General features: G+C 38.9%; 1 protein-coding gene across 1 annotated transcript in view; it reads left to right on the top strand.

Moving 5' to 3' along the window:
• Positions 1 to 2,036: 2,036 nt before the first annotated feature.
• The window catches only part of ADGRA1 (adhesion G protein-coupled receptor A1), a 255,015-nt gene continuing 240,663 nt past the window's right edge, over positions 2,037 to 16,388 (top strand). The window contains exon 1 of the mRNA XM_040071081.1: positions 2,037 to 2,257. Coding sequence (XP_039927015.1) covers positions 2,037 to 2,257 — 221 coding nt within the window. The remainder of the gene's footprint in view (positions 2,258 to 16,388) is intronic.

Here is a 16,388-nt window from a genome sequence, read left to right as displayed (position 1 = left end):
TTTAATTGACTGGGCAATTGTTTAGACTGTGAGATCTCAGGGCAGGAACTATCATCTGTGCTTTTAAATCATCATAAAATTTTGACCTTCTTGATATTTGTAGATGTCAGTGAGGAAAAGTGAAGATGGCTGAACCTTTTGTCTTTATGTGTAATAAAGCAAGGAAAAAAGATATAATAGGAAGTGGAGGGGAGTTTCCTCTTATTTTTTGGCTCTAATGTTTTGGATAATTCCCTTTCTACCCTTACCCTAGAATTTGATAGATGGCTTCAATGTGACTGTAAACTTTTCTTATTTCCTAATGACACACTACTTAAAAAACCTTTCAGCATCAGTGAGGTAGGAAAAAATGTTAAAATTCTGCTAGCATATGTTTAAGGGCTGAGTTTGACTGAGAAATTCCATTTCTTCTCAGCGAGGTTAACACTGAAAAAAATCTATGGTACCATCTTAATAAATGCGTATTCTTCACTTGCACTTTCGAATACAGTGTGGATATGACAGAATTTTTCAAAGCTAAAAGAGCATTTTCAAAATTAAATACATTGGGTTTCTTTATGATAAATAACATCATGCAACCATAGAAATGTTGAGTGGTCTCATGAAATACAATCCATTTTGCTGCTTGCCAGTAAGCCTTACACAACTTCGCTTTTAAAAATAAAAGAGCAGAGGTTGAAATATTTATGATTCTTTAAATCAACAACTGTGCAGAAAAAGATTGTTCCTGAAAAATTTCCTATTAGCCTTGAATTTCACAAGGGCACTACCCCTTCTATCACTTATTAATACTATAGTGCCTAAAGGCTCCAATTAGATATTAGAACACAGCGATAACAGGCACTGTAAATGTGCAAGACAAATCTTCCCTAAGGAGCTATAATACAATATTATTTCATAAAACCCAACTAATTTCTTAAAATAGCTTTATAGCTAAGGCAGACTATTACTAACTTTGGCCTAGATCCTGCAAGGAAAACGTGCGTTGTGGGTCTCCATCCAGGAAGCAAAGGCAAGAACTTGCTCTTTTAGTAAAAGGCCATTAAAAATGGAAGTTGCTGTTACAATGTGGAATTTTTTTGTTCACTTCCAGGAAAAAAAAAAAAAAAAAAACCAAAAAAAAAACCACAACCCAAAAAAACGCAAAAAACAACCCTAACAGGATACCCTGCAGTTGATGCTGAAAAATCTACCCTAGAAGTTACTAGTCAGATCACAAGATGCTACTGAGAGTGCTCCAACGCCACCGAGAGCCATTAATGACAGAGAAATACAAGTGGAAAGAAACGTGCTCGTTGTGCTGGATGATGAAGTGTCTTTGACAACTGATCAAACCTTTGCTTTAGGTCATGTTCACAGCGTTATCTGAGGCGTCTGAAGTCAGCTTACTGCACGGACCCTTCCCGGTGGCAGCGGCTGGAGACTGTCCTGTCTCTTGGTCTCCACTGACCCTTGCCCGCGTCCTGAAGCTCTTCCCCACAGCCACAGGAGCAAACAGCACTTAGCACACACGCTGCTCACGAGCGCCAGCGAAGGTGGCTATTTTCAAAACTAGATTCCCGACCCACACAAGGTTTCCAGCTCCCCATTTCCTGCCCCGCGCCTGGGCTGCCCGCGCCTCTTCGCTCGGCGGCGCGTCCTTGGCGCATCCCTGCGGACTCCGCCGGAGCGCGGACCGGGCCGGCGGCGCGGCGGGGCACCGAGCGCAGGGAGCGGCGCTCCGGGCGCCCCGGGGCCGCGCCTGCCGGGCCGGGGGGCGCGCCCGCTGAGCGCGGCGGGAGGGGGGGCGCGGAGCGGCGCGGGGACCGCCCAGCGCCGCGGCTGCACGGGCTGCGGCAGGAAAGGAGCGGCGGCTCCTCGGAGCGAGGAGGAGGAGGAGGAGGAAAGGAGGGGGGGTCCCTCGGAGCGGAGCCGGCCGCAGCGAGAGAGGCGGGGCGGGGTGGGCGCAGGAGGCGTGGAGGGGCCCGCGGAGCGGCGCGGACGGACGCGTGCCATGCGCGGCGCGGCAGCCGGCGGCTCCCGCTCGCTGGCTCAGCATGCGCGGGCTGTGCCCCCGCCTCTGCCTGCTGGCCGCCGCGCTGGGGCTGTGCGGGGGCAGCAGGAACTGCCCCGACCTCATCGTGGACCGCTGCCTCTGCGCCGCCGAGCGCGCCAAGGGGCCCGGCCGCCCGGCCCTCCGCATCAAAGTGGTCTGCACCGGCGGAGACTTGGTGGAAACTTTGCAGCCCGCCGTGCTGCCCGACCGCACCGTGTCCCTGTGAGTACGGCCCGCGGCGCAGCGCGCACCTGGCGCGGGCAGGGGGTGCCCCGGGGGAGACGCGCGGCTCCAGGGGACCCCGCGCCCGCCGCTCCGGAGCCCGCAGAGCCGCTCCCTGCACGTCCCTAACCCTGCTTTTAAAAAGTCTGGATTGTTTTTGTTTTTTTTTTTTTTTTTTTTTTTTTTTTTCGTGCTCGGTTGGGAAACTCCTGCTGCCGTTTGGGTCGAAGTGGGGGAGCTGGGCTTTCCCTGGTGCACGCTGCTGCGGGCGGCGGTTTGGGAAGTGTCAGTGGCAGCAGAACTGATGGAGCTCTCTTGTACCTCTCCTCCAGCAACGGGACGGGCTCGCACTGTCCGGGCAATAAATGAATGGTGTCGGTAATGCTGAACTGCCTTCTGGAGTGCCGTGTCATTAACTAACTGGTTTTCCCTTTCTCTCTCGTCTCCTCTAAATAAAGTTTGGAATTTAATGTCTCCTTTTCTAAGATGAGTTTCTGTACAACCGTATGAAACTCCCAGATTTCCAATGTCTTTCAGAGTTTTCTGGTAATTTGCATGACTCAGGGTATGGTGTTCAGCTTTTGTTGTTGTTTTTGTATGTTTTTGTTTGTTTTTTTTTTAACTAGGAATTAGGCTATGATACTTTGTTGCCTGTTGCACATAGCTGAACTTGAAGAAATAGTAAGTAAAGTAGTAGAACTTTCTGTGAGTGTATCCTCAAGTACAGCTGAAAGTAATGTCCCTGTAATGCACCCAAGCAGTAACAGCTCTGTGACATTTACCCTTTAGATCCTACACATATCAACAGATCTTTTACTGTAGGATTTAGTTCTGTTGACAGTTCCTGCTATGAACATCTCCACTGTTCGGTGCATTTTCTTTAAGTCAACACTTTCAGCAGGCAACTGGTAAAGATAGTAATTTATAACATCTGGGGAGCTTGTGCTTGTAAATGTACAGATGTGCTGTGTATGCTCCAGTTCAGCTTTAGCTATAACTGTTGAGTGACTTGATGCTGATTATCTGTATGCTGATTATTTATTTAGGAAACTTCTGCTTCTATACAAGATAGAATAATTGCACTTCCTCCTGAATTTTAATAGGCTGGTTTAGAGTGTTACGTCACTTACCAATGTAAGTTTTAACCTCAGTGATAAATTGACTGCAAGTTCTATAGTTTGTATGACTGGCTATGGAGTTAAAGGTGGTACTAACCAGAACTATAAAATGTTGATGGCTTGGGGAGGCAGGAACTATTTTTTCTCTTGGTTAAAGAGCTATAGAAACTCTCACCCTTAGCATATCTGCAAAGGTTTTTCCTCTTAAACATTGATTTGCAGAGTCTTACTAGGTTTTTAAGAAACTTTTGCTGAGGTAAGTACCAGTCAATGAATCCAGCCGACCATGAGATCAACAGAAGTATGTATTCACTGCAGCAAAAAGAAATTGAATTGGAAACAGAAGTGAGGAAAGATGAACAGCGGAGGTGGTGTGTTTGAAGTGGTAGGTGGGAGGATTTGCTTGCTTATACATATGATTTAAGGCACCAGTAGCAAACTTGTTCCTATCACCCTAAACATATTCATTTCAGGTAACACTTGCTCAAAACTCATTGGAAAGGTACTGCGCTGGTTTAAATAAACTTAAACAAATACCTCTTGTCCTCAGAGCTGATTAATTTGCCCTAGTTGATATAAAAGATACAGATTTTTTTTTTTTGTATTTTCCGTGGACAAATATAATACCATGTATCACATAAACTTATCCTTTTCCTCTTAGAAGCTCCTCATTTTTGAGAAATCTTTGGTTTTTGTTTTGTTTTCTTTTGTTTTCCAGAATTAAATTTAAGGCTAAATATTGTAGGAAAAAAAGTTAAAATCTGTGTTAGTAGTTTTCGGTAACTGGAACATACAGGTGACAGTTTTATTGAATATGTCAAAGATTTTCCAGGTGAAACTGGATTTTATGAATTAAGTCTCACTTGTGGGATTTGCTAGCTGTAGAAAATAATGATAATGAGCTCAAGTATTAGTGCTCTTACATTTGTTTTTGTAGCTGCATAGGAGACACAGGCAAAAGAGAATATTCTGGTAGATGCTGCCTGCTTCCATTCAGTTTTATGGGCCCACAGAGAAAAAAAGAGCTTTAACATATGGAACATAACCTTTTGAATTGCTTTAACAATTAAGAAATATAGAGGTGAATAAAAGAATATGCATTCAGATGCAATAGCACTGTAATGAAACAATGTAATAAACATTTTGGGGGGTTTGGAGCAGATTATTCATTATATAGGGATGCTGTTTCCCTAATGCTATGATCTTTTATAAGGCAAGATTGAAGCCAAACTCTGGCAACTGCTCTGCGGAGATGGAAGAGAATTACCTCTGCTTTATCTCTTAAGCCATTAAGAGATGAAGCTGTAGATGTTTAACATCTCATTTACATGCTCGGTAATGTTACTTATCAGCAAATTTAGAAGTCATGATTTGGTAGCTTAACTGAAGCTTGAGTTTGGTAGCTGAGGTCCTTTCACCTAAGTGACCGTGGGCCTTGTCCAAGTTTGATAGTTTAGGCTCCATGTGTACTGAACTATTGCTGCTGGAAATGCTTCTGACACAATCACATACACTACAAACTAGTGTGAAGTCACTGAAGAAATGCTTATTCTTGACCTGTTTGGACCAATTATTTCCAGCTTATGAGGTGGGGAAGTCTGCAGAGTTTCTTTGAAATCATATGAACACTAGAGCTATTCAGTACTGTCTGAATGCTCCCGATGATAAACAATCACACTGGAAATAAAATATAAGCTGATAAAGCATCTGTTCTCTCCTTTTTATTTTATATTAAAACCCAAACCAAACAGCCCCCTCCTTGTTCTGGACTCTGTTTCACTGTCTTTATTTAGTATTTTACTGCCTTGGAAACAGGATTCATGTGCTTGATGTGAATCAAAGGAAAAAACTTAGCTGTAGCTTCACAAAGTATTTGCATGTATCTTGTTAAAAGGGATTCTAGTCCTTATGGATTTGAAACATGCATCTCTTGCTTTGCATTTTGGGGTGGGGTGAAGAAAAGGAATTACTTTTTTCTTTTTTTTTTTTTCTCCATGAAGAATATGGCTGTTGAATCACTAGTTCATGGGATTTACTCTCACAATTTCACTCAGTAGGTGTTGAAGTGAAGACCCAACAAGGAGGAGTCATATCACTTCAGGATAACGTAGTTTTCTCATTTTAGACTCTGTGGTTGAATAGTTGGAAATTCTTGTATGAAACCAATATTTTAGATTTTTTTTCCATCAGTGTGATTGGGTTGTTAAAGTGTAACTCTAGGGAATAAGACTATTTGCAATCTTCCATCTCTTCTATGTTGATGGAAAAATTAGTTGTAAACGTTTTGACTGAGTTGCTGAAATTTGGGCTGTGTGGAGAAGTTTTGGTGCTGTTTACAATGTGAAACTTCTACAGGAATTTTGAAATTTCAGGAATCAGCAGATTTGATTCTCTATTGGACAGTACCATTGGTAGGTTACTTATGTACTTTGTTCTTTCATGTCAAGTGTCATTAAAAACTTTATGCTTTTAATCTTGGAAGTTCTCAGTTCAATATGTGTCTTGGTATCAAATATACCTTGAAGTCATAAATGCCATCAGTTCCTGATAGCTTCACTTTTTTCTTCCTCCATCAATTCAAAAGAAAGTCTGAGACGTATAGTGATGATTGATATTTTTTCCAAATTTTACCCACAGATATGCCTATTGAAAGGTGTAATTTTAAACTGTCATAATAGAAATGAAGAAAATTTATGATAGTGTATAGCTTGTATCAATTCTCTATCATATAAGTTTCTTCATACTTTTTATGTCTGTGCCTTCTTTCTGACTTTGAATTGGAGGTTGTCTCAAATTCCTCAGATTCTCAATTTCAGAGTAAGACTACATGACTCCAAGGGTGATCCATAGCCATAATACATATGAAGGGTGTTCCATCTTCAAAGCACTTTGCAAACATGAAATAGTCTTCTGAAAACAGCATTGCCCCACTTTTCTCTGTCCCAAAATTACTTTTATATCACATTCATTTATATCATGTCCACTGGAATTTCTTTGGAGTTTTTATATTACTGTGTTTTTTTCATGTCCACTCTGATCTTTTACATGCCTATATTCAGTTTAGGATAGACACAGCAATATGGTTTATTTGATATAAGCATCTTGTTTGAAAGATAGATCAGAAAAAGGTTGTGTCCCAAAGAGTTCAGCATTTAAGCTAGCCTAAGCAGACGAAGAGTTGAAGAAAGACTGTAACAGAAAATACTATTCAGTAGTTTTATTTCCGTGTCTTAAAACTCACATATTCTTCTTTATTGATTTGAGACCTAACATAGCATTGCTAATTTGTAAATAAGAGCATAATTAGAGAAGGTAGGGTGATTCTTGTTATAAAGGTTTTTGCAAACTTTTTCACCTTGGTTAGCTTACTGTGTTCACTCAAAGTGGCAGGAAAAAAAAGAATAAGAAACAGGTTTCCTGCTCCATTATTTATATGTATATACATATTTATACATGCTTTCTCTGAACCTCTTAAATAAAGAAAAAGGAAAAAGTTTGTGGAAGAAACTCCTTATTGGGAAGCCTGCATAAAATACACCAAAGACTTGGAAGGTCTGGGAGAGATGGCTGGGGAGAGCAAAGTATGGAGAAGATACGAAGATAAAGGTTCTAGCGATAAAAAAGTCTTCAAATATTTCTCAAATATTAGTCTAATCTTCCATGATATATATGTTATGTATTCATCTAGAGTGGCCATAACATTTTTGTTTGTTTTTTTTCTGATAAGGATATACCTGCACCTGAAAAGTACTAGCAGTGTGACCACTTCCAAATGATGACTTCTTTGGATGAATTTGGTGCATTGGCATAATTGGAAATTGTAACCCAAGAGGAGTGTGAAAAAAAATCTGCTATGGAAAATAGAACTCTCATAGCAAATAATGTTCAAAATACAATAAATGCTACTTTAATAGTTACCATATACCATAACTTTTTAGAGGTATATGCGTCATCCTGAAGTTTCTTTCTCTATTATTATTAAACTGTAAAGACCGTGAATTAAAACAGTGCCATATATCGTCCTGGTGCTCTTACGGCTTCGAGTGTAAGCTTTTTTGAGGAAAGCAGTTTGTGTAAGAATGGGACAAGAATATCTGGAAAAAGATAAAATTATTTCATGGTATTGAGCAGTTCATTAATCTGGTAATTTAAAGTAGAAGTCAAGTCCTATTTTTGTCGCATACTAGGAAATTTACAGGATTGTGATCTTTCACTTAGTTTCATTCCAGAGGTAAAAATGCGCTGGTGAGGATAGCCAAAGGGAGAACGATGCATGTGGGAAGGGAGTTTATCATATATGTCTATATGATCTGATACCTATTGAGAAGTCCTAAATGAAGCTGGGGTTTTATGATGTGGTATAATTTGTCAGTTTTCTGGCTACTGACCTTGTTTGCCTTAAACAGGGAGAGATTTAGTGTATATTGTTAGCTCTCTTATATATATATATATATATATATATATATTTGTATTTTGGCCTAATATTAATAAAATCTAATTTTGTCAATCAAAAGATGTGTGCAACAGAAATTTGTTTCTGAAGTGTATGCATTTGCATCTCATGCAGTGAGTTAGTGCCAGGTGATTTTTGTGTATGAAATCTGCCTTTATATGAAGATGCCCTTGGGACCAAAGTACGGTCATCCCTTAAGATGGATTGTTCCTAAAAGATTTGAAAATGCGATTTTTTGTTTTTTAAGGTTTTTTTAACACATTCTGGAGCATTTCTCAAAGTATATTTTTCTTTCCTTGTCTCCTTCTAAATATCTTGACAGTATAATAAAATATGAGGTGAGGTGAAGACTTGGGAGTGGTAGTTAGAAGAGAGGTGAAGGGGAAAGGTCCAGAAAGAAGGGGTCCAAACAGTGTTATTAAAAGGAAACTCCAAAGGTTTAACATTTTATATATGTTGTCCTTTTTCTGCATCCTCAGTGTTTTAAAATCATAAGTACTTAAATGTTAGGTGCTTTATAACAACAGAATCACATTAACCCCTGTGATGCTAGAAGCCCATTTATTACTTTGCTGTTAAAGCACACCTGGACATTTTCTGGGCAGAAATAGGCAAAGAAAAACCTATGTTTATGTGCAAAGTTTCTCCCTATTTGAGACCCATCACAAGTTTTGCCACTATTGGATTGTACCATGTTCCGGCTTATCCATCCCTACATGCCTCATTGATGTCTTTTGCCTTGGTTTTATAATCTAGAGCTGGCATAAATCTGCAAGTTAAAGGGCAGAGTACCTTTGCCAAGGCAGAACTACTGCTCTAGAAGCCTATAGGAAGCACACATTTGTATATCTGCACCTTATGCCTTTTGTTCATGCATATCTGAGAGCCAGGGCTTTTCCCAGTTTGGTTTTCACTACTCAATAATATTGATGCATGTTTTCAAGAATTTCTGTTTATTCCATTTAACTTAGATTTTTGTGGAAAAATAGTCTATTGATTCTAAATGTCCTCCCCTTCCATGTTTCTAATGGAATATCCAAACCCTCACAGCAATAAAAACATACAAACCACGAAAAGGTTCCGTGCGTGCTTACCAGTCAACTGTGATTATTTCCTATCAGTTACAAGTTTTCTGTCTAGCTCTAGACTTGTCAAATATAATTTGGCTAAAACCTCTGTATTATCTATAATATTAACATTTTTTCATCTACTTTAGCAATTATGTAATAGAGGAAACACAGTTAAGGCTTTGTTCTTATTCTTGTGGCAACATGCCATTCTTCACCCTTCTCGTAAAATCAGTTCCAACTGTGCTTTCATGCCTGGGACTGATTTGAGACTATTCTGAAGGTATGGTATGTCATGAAAGCTCTTTTGCAATTTGCAGAGTTGTTGACAGTTTCTTTTCTGTACTTAGTTGGATATCGTCTTATCTGAACAGCAGTTTGTCAAATGCATAAACAGTTCTGCCACAAACACAAGTGCACAGGGGTTTTTGGGTGTTATGCTCACAGACCTGTGAGTCTTTGCAAAAACCTGAGATTGATTCCAAGATCATACAGAGTCTGGATTTGCTGGTAGGTGTGCATAAGTAAGCAAATTCTTTTAAACTTGTACTTTAAGCTTGCCTTTGCTGAGTGGCTGTTCCTCAAAACGCATGAGGATGGAAGGACCCTGTGCTGCGTTTTCAGCATTTCTACTGTAGGCTTGGTACATCACACAATGAGGTTTAATTGACTTTCTATGTTATTAAGGGATCATTATGGCTTTCAGGTAACCTGGTAAGTCAAGGTCTCTAAATTATGAACATTTATAGTTCTCCTTGTTTATTGAAGAAATAATAGGAATCAAAATGATGTCTCTTTATAAAACCTTTCTCTTTGTGTTATGAGATTGCCTGTCCCAGAGAATTCATGTTTTATCATCAAAAGTATTAATTGTGAGGGTAAAGGTTTTATGTGTACTGTGACTTGAGAAAAGAACAAACAGCATCATAGAATGGAAAATAAGGTTAAAACTAGTAATAACAAAATCAAGCCTGGAAAACGTAAAGAAAAACACACGGAAAAATGGAATTATTGTATATTTTTAGTTCCCTATCAATGTTTATTTTTATATTTGCATTAGAAATTAATGTGCATGGTACCAGTTTCTTTGAGATAGGAGGGATGGAAGGAGATTATAATAAGTTTGTGAGCAACTTTATTACCAGATTAGGTTTTATAGAATTTTCACAGGAAGTATACTCAAATGTTAGGAAAGATTTCTCTAATGGAATGTGCTGGCACAATCTGGCACAACAGAAAACCTTCATGCATTTAAGAGAGAGGGAGAAGCAAAACAGAAGTATTATCAATTCTGTGGAATAAAATTTGCCAGCACTTCCAATTCCTGTGAACTCCTAACTCATGAATTTTTATACATTAACATGTGTTCTGTCTGGGGAATTTTGCACTACTAAGAAAAATGCTTAGCTCTTTGGGAATTTTGCACTACTAAGAAAAATGCTTAGTTCTTCTATGGACCATCCTCTTTACTTTGTTCCATCTGTCACATTCCCAGAATCTTTCAATTCTACACTTTCCTTTTTAACTTCTATTTTTGTTGATACTTCTGCCTGTTTTTTCTTCTCGTCTGCATCTTGGTTTTGTTCACTGATTATATGGATTGCAGACTGCCAGTGCATTTATAAAAAGGTAAAGAACTTGTCTCTCTCCTAACCAGCTTTGCTTTTGGTCCTCTGCTGTGCTCCTCTTCTGTGCCAGCCTCTGCACTTTCACTGCTGTGTGCTGCAGGTTCTGCTTTCAGCTCACAGTCTCCACCACTTCTTTAGTCTTGCGTGACTTCCCAGTTTCTTTTGCTTTTCTTAAACCCTCTATTACATCTTCCCTCATCACCTTTGATCCTTGACTCATTTTACCCTTCTCTTCTGAACTCGCTGAGTGGAACTGCAATAAGCGAGGAAACGGGTCCTTAGAGAGATCTGAATTAAGTCCTGGAGTTCAGCCGTGCCTGGAATTGGGGCCAGGCAGATGGAGTTGATCCTATTACACAATTTAGAAACAAGAAAAATCTTTTGAATCTCTAACTCTCCCTCCTTGGAGCTTATCATTAAAACTGCAGCTAGTGGAGTAGAGAGTCTGAATGTGGTTGTGTGAAGCAGTGATTTTATATTGACCCACCAGACACGCCGCTGACGGTCAGGGGGAACAGCCACAATGATCAAAGTTGCTCTCCATCCTCAGTATCGCGTATTGTTTAGAAGGGAAAAGTCTGATTTCCAGTTTTCTCTACACCTTTGTGGCAAGATTCAAACGGTATTGCAATTGCCCATGAAAAACTGCGAAATGTGTGTAACGCAAATAGTTATAGTGGTAAAGATGAAATCGTAATGTTTGCTGTTACTTTCCATGCAGTTCTTGAGCCATGAAACTAAAGTTTACATTAGCAAATCTAGACTTCAAAGGCTGTAAAGGCTGTATTCATTTCTTCTGTGACACAGCTAGTATTATTCACATAATTATCATAAATCTTTATCTTAAATTAGTTCAGGTTAATGAAATGTTCTCTGCTACGGTTGAGAAACGGCTGTTTGTCAACTGAGGTAACAGTTGACAAATATGTGCTAATTTTAGAAAAAACGCATTTTTCTATCCTTGCTACACAGGTGATGCAGGAAAGGAAGCAGTCAAAATGCATACATTAACTGTGTTAATCCTGCAGTAATTGATGTCATCATTATAAAGCTTTTTAATTGGGAAGGCATTAATGAATTCTGTTGTACCAACATTTTCATCATTTGAGCTTTTTTTTTACTGGAGTCCCGGATGCAGTCACACAGCATCTCACCTGTTGCAAGGTGGTAAAGGGAGAACAACAAAATTTGGTTCACATTGTGCTTCAAGTAACTTTTCAAAGTATGATATTACAACTTTTAAAGAAATTTGGATCGCATGGTGCTTAGAAAACAGAGTCAAGCTGTGGGAGTTATGACACCAGATATTCAGATAGCTGTTAAACTGGTGGTGTGTGTGAGAATATCTGTGGTTTGTTTCTTTATCCCTTCATGTTTTGTAAACAGGCTCCAGGAAAATTAATCTGCTTTTTCCATGGGCTATATCACGTAAGGATCTTGTGGAGGGAAGTTCAATAATTTTTTCTCTAATGCTGGGAGACTGGTAAGAATTTTAAGTCTGTCCAGTGGGAGCAGTAAGACATCAGTTGTGGTTTTACAGGTTCTTTTTCTTTGAATCATGCTTTCCTTTGCTTTCCTTTCCTCTCTTTAGCACCAATGCTGGTAGGGTCACATAAAGGTTTTGCAGTTTGAGGACCTGTTTTTTGTGGACTCCCAAGTGTACCTGAGGAAGAGCAGAAGAGGACAACATTTGAGATACGAACATCAGAAAGTGACTTGATGTCAATTGTAGATGTTTGGTATTTATTTTTATGAGTTAATGTGTACAAAATGAATGCCAACTGTTGTTCTTGTTAAAAGTTACCTAGCATATTCATACACTTGCTAGTCCTTATGGAGCTCTAGCAGATATTCTGGTTCTGATGTCTGTTTCTTTTTCTGTTTAAAATAATGTGATTTGCAGAAAAAGAGAAAATAATTTTTCTAACGCTTTTGTCTTTCCCTTCTATAATAAAAGGATGAAAAAGGAAATTCCTCAGACTTAAAATGTGGGGGAAAAAATTAATGATTATTTATTGTTGTACTATTCATAATTCTCTCCTCTTTCTGCACAATTAAAAGTTATAAATAACAATATAAAGAGTCAGCAATATAGATTGATGAAGCAAAAAAACCCCCACAATGCCCTGAGCAAAATAAATGTAATAAATTATAATATTCTGCATTTGGAGTAGATGAAGTTACTGCTGTAAAGTACTTCATGATTATTGATTATCATTATAATTTTTTTCTAATAAACTATTATTTTTAAAACAATTCTAATTAATTAATTTGTGCCTATATTTAATAACAAGTCCATTAGTGAATTGATGTATGAAATCACCTTCATAACAACTTTACACAGTTGAACAGTAACTTGCTGACTAGGACATCTCTTTTTTGAATAATTAATATGGCAGTATTGCTAATTGGATGAAATTACTTCATATGAAAATAGCCTCCATATATTTTCATGTATTTTTAATAAGACTAAGGAAGTTTGTTGCCTAACTCTCTGTGTAATTAAATGTTATTTGAGTTGTTTTGGGCTTTTTTCCTGCAGTTACTTTTGAAGAACTCAGGTCAACTATTTTGGTGTTGTTATTGTGACTGCTTTACAAATGGAATACGTGGTTACTAAGCTATTTGGTAATGAAAAGGGATTAGATGCCAAGCTTCAGTTTGGAAAAGATTAGAGCAAATAATTTTTTAATGCTAGCTTTCCAAAGTACTACTTTAGCTGAGGCAGAGTGATTGTTTTAAACAAATAAAATCCCTCAAGTAATTATTTATTTAATAGCACTTAAGTCAAGTTGGTTTGGTTTTTTTTTTCCGAAAGTTTCTGTCAAAATGGTGGTACTGAATTATATGTTGAGCCAGTCATTCCATACCATTAGTTAGTCTATTAGTCTTTCTGTTGGCTGGTGTTTCCTTTTTGAAATAGGAACAGGGAAAAAGCTTTAGAAGAAGCTTTAGTGGGAAGAACTGTGGCAGCTGAGTTTCCTGGCTGTTTTTACTTGATGCTTTGCTCTTTTGTGTGAATTGTCAGTTAATAATACTGTTCTGGAATGAGTGAAGATATGATAAATGGACTTTCAAAATGTTTATGGTTACACAGCTGCAGTCTGGACCATTAATAAAAATACATGTGGCTGTCCTGGACCAGGCAGAAGAGCCGTGGAATATCCCAGTATCTTGTCTCCAGACTAAAAATTTTTAAAGCAGGTGCCTACAATAGAGTAGCATTGTGATGTTTTCCACAAGGATCTTCTAGTCTACATCGCAGCTCAGAGTTGTAGTTCCTGTACATTTGATTTACCAAAATGGATTGTTTTTCCAGAGCCTGATCCAGCCCCACTGCAGATCCCTTGACAGTTCCCTGCCTTTGGAGCATCCCATGGCAGGAAGTACCACAGCTCAACTGCCTGCTGGCAAGGAACCGTCCTGCTTTTGTTTATTTCTGAATTCCAGTTTGTTTCAGTCAGAGCTGATGTGGTTCTCACACTTGGGAGAATGGACCAGGTTTGGTCTTCAGTAGAGGACTCTGTGTCTCTCTGCTTTTCTCTTATTTTTTGTTAATCAGTCTCAGTAAGCTGAAAGGTAAGGGGGTGATGAAATGTCAGGAATTAAAGTTATTTTTTTCTACTAATAGTATGCTTTCTTCTGTTTTCAACACTGTAAAGAGAGAACAGTGATAGAACTTTTTATAACAAAATCATTATGTTTAACTCAATCCATGGGAAAATACTTTGGTTTTCTAGGAAAAATAAAAGAAGCTCTATTCCTGCTTTTAACATTTTGGATTATTGAAAAATGAATAAAAGTTCAAAGTCAGCTTTCTCATTGGTTGGCCTAGTTTTCTTGTGTCAGATTGATAGATTTTCCTGTTTCCCTCTGTATTCCTGAACAATAAGAGTATCTTCAATTTTCCTTGTGTGTTGAGGCCAGTATTTTGTGCTTTGTTTAGTTGCTGGCACTGCAGAAAGCGGAGAGGGAGATGGTCTGACCAAGAAAAAACCTGCTAAATTGCAATAACAGCATGCCAGTGAAAAAAGGTTTTGGAGTAGGTAAATGGTTTCAGAAGGCGTAGAGTGCTGGTCATCTGTCTTTTTAAATTTCATTTTTCAGCTATTAAAAATAAGTTTCATTGGTTATTGAGGCTGGCACTGTATTTGTTCAGAAAGACTGCAGCATGACTCTGCTGATGGATAACACTGAGTTTCGCTTCACTTTTGTCTTTTACAAATTATATGCTGAAAGAAGTTGAGTAGATTTTGTTACTGGATATGGGTCACAATGCTATCTGAGACTGGAAGAAAATAAATGAAACTGGAAGTAAAAAATTCTGATTTTGAGGCTGAGTTTTTTGACTAGGGGGAAACAAAGGTAGAAACATTGACAATTTTATTTTATACAGGGTTGTACTTCTTAGCCAATCTAGAAGTGTCTCTGTAGTGCTCCTTCCTTGTTGTAGTCTCTCCCCATTATTTCTGTGGGACATGCATGAGGCTGGTCTCTGAACATCTGACCACAAAACCTGTGATTCATCCTTGTCTCTGGGCTTTTACCTTTTATTTTTCACTTTTTTCTGCACCATTTTTCTGATTTTGTGCCGTACTGTCTTGGGTGTGCTTTTTTGGGGAGAGGATGTTTCGGTTTTGTTTTTTAACTTGTAAATTGTGGGAGCCACCTTCCAGTAACTGAGAAGTAGGAGAGTCCTCTCCTTGAGCCTTCAGCAGGAAAGCCTTTGCCACTTTTGACCATTCCGGGTGCCCGTTGTCTGCCAGATTAACCATGAAAGACGAGATGTTTAGGGACAGACTTACCACATGCTTACGCTCCATCAATTGGGTGCTTTTTACAGCAGGGCAAAATGCTTAAAACTTAGATTAATTCCTCCGTGTATCCATCTGCCTGCATGGTTTGGAGGTTTACAGACTGCACAGAGGACATCCTGCCCAGTCATCAGAGACAGATCTCTTCTGCCAAGATCTTTGTACAGGTCTGGAGAAATGTGCCTGTTGTGGACAGAGTGAGTGAGTCAGAGTTGAAGGCTATCCTGGCAGCAGTGGAGGATGCTGTGAGGTCCTGATGGGTTCCCCAGCCCTGAGTTGTTACAGGGGACTGTGTGCTCACTTGGAGCTTGCAAGTGTTGTGTTAAAGTAGTTTTTTTTTTTTTGTCTGCTTTTGTGTTGTTTTTAATAGCAGTTACTCTGCAGAAAAAGACATAGAGATCCCTGAACAAGTAGTATTTTATTAAGGTTAGTTTGTTAGTGTTTAAAAGAATGGGGGTGAAAATATTAGTTGATATCTTGAACTTATGAATATTCCATTAACTGTCCAAGTCTTTTCCTCTTCTGCTTTTCTGTGATTTTCTGTAAATTTAAGTGATCGGTAAGAAGACTCCTATAAAATCCCGATTAAATTCAGCATTGATAAATGCTGAGTGAAAAGGGGTGTTTGGAACATTTTGACTTTGCTTACACATTGATTGGCTGTGAACGAGGCACTTGTTATCTGCAGGAGTGATGCTCTGGAGTCAGGATACACCCTGTGAAAAGGAAAACTCAGAGTAGTCAACATGCATGACAGAATAAAACATCTTGTTCCTGCTGTGTAAGCCCACAGTGGTGCACCTGTTTCTTGGACACGGATTCTGACACAGCTCTGATTCTTCCATGTCAAAATGGCACAACAGGACAAGGAAAGGAATAGAAATATGCAGTTTTGAGAAAGCTTGTGTGTGAGGAATGATGAATCGCTGAGGGGCTTTTATCCTGAAAACCTCTAAAGTGTGTTAAAAGTAAATAGGGATCATTATTCGCTGTTTTCCCTGTTATAGGACTGAGGAGGCAACAAATTATTGATGTTTCATAAGAAATTAAA

This window comes from Hirundo rustica, chromosome 8, assembly GCF_015227805.2.
Source record: "Hirundo rustica isolate bHirRus1 chromosome 8, bHirRus1.pri.v3, whole genome shotgun sequence".
NCBI classification, from domain to species: Eukaryota; Metazoa; Chordata; class Aves; order Passeriformes; family Hirundinidae; genus Hirundo; species Hirundo rustica.
Note: the sequence above shows the minus strand (reverse complement) of the source record. Positions and strands in the feature narration are given on the sequence as shown.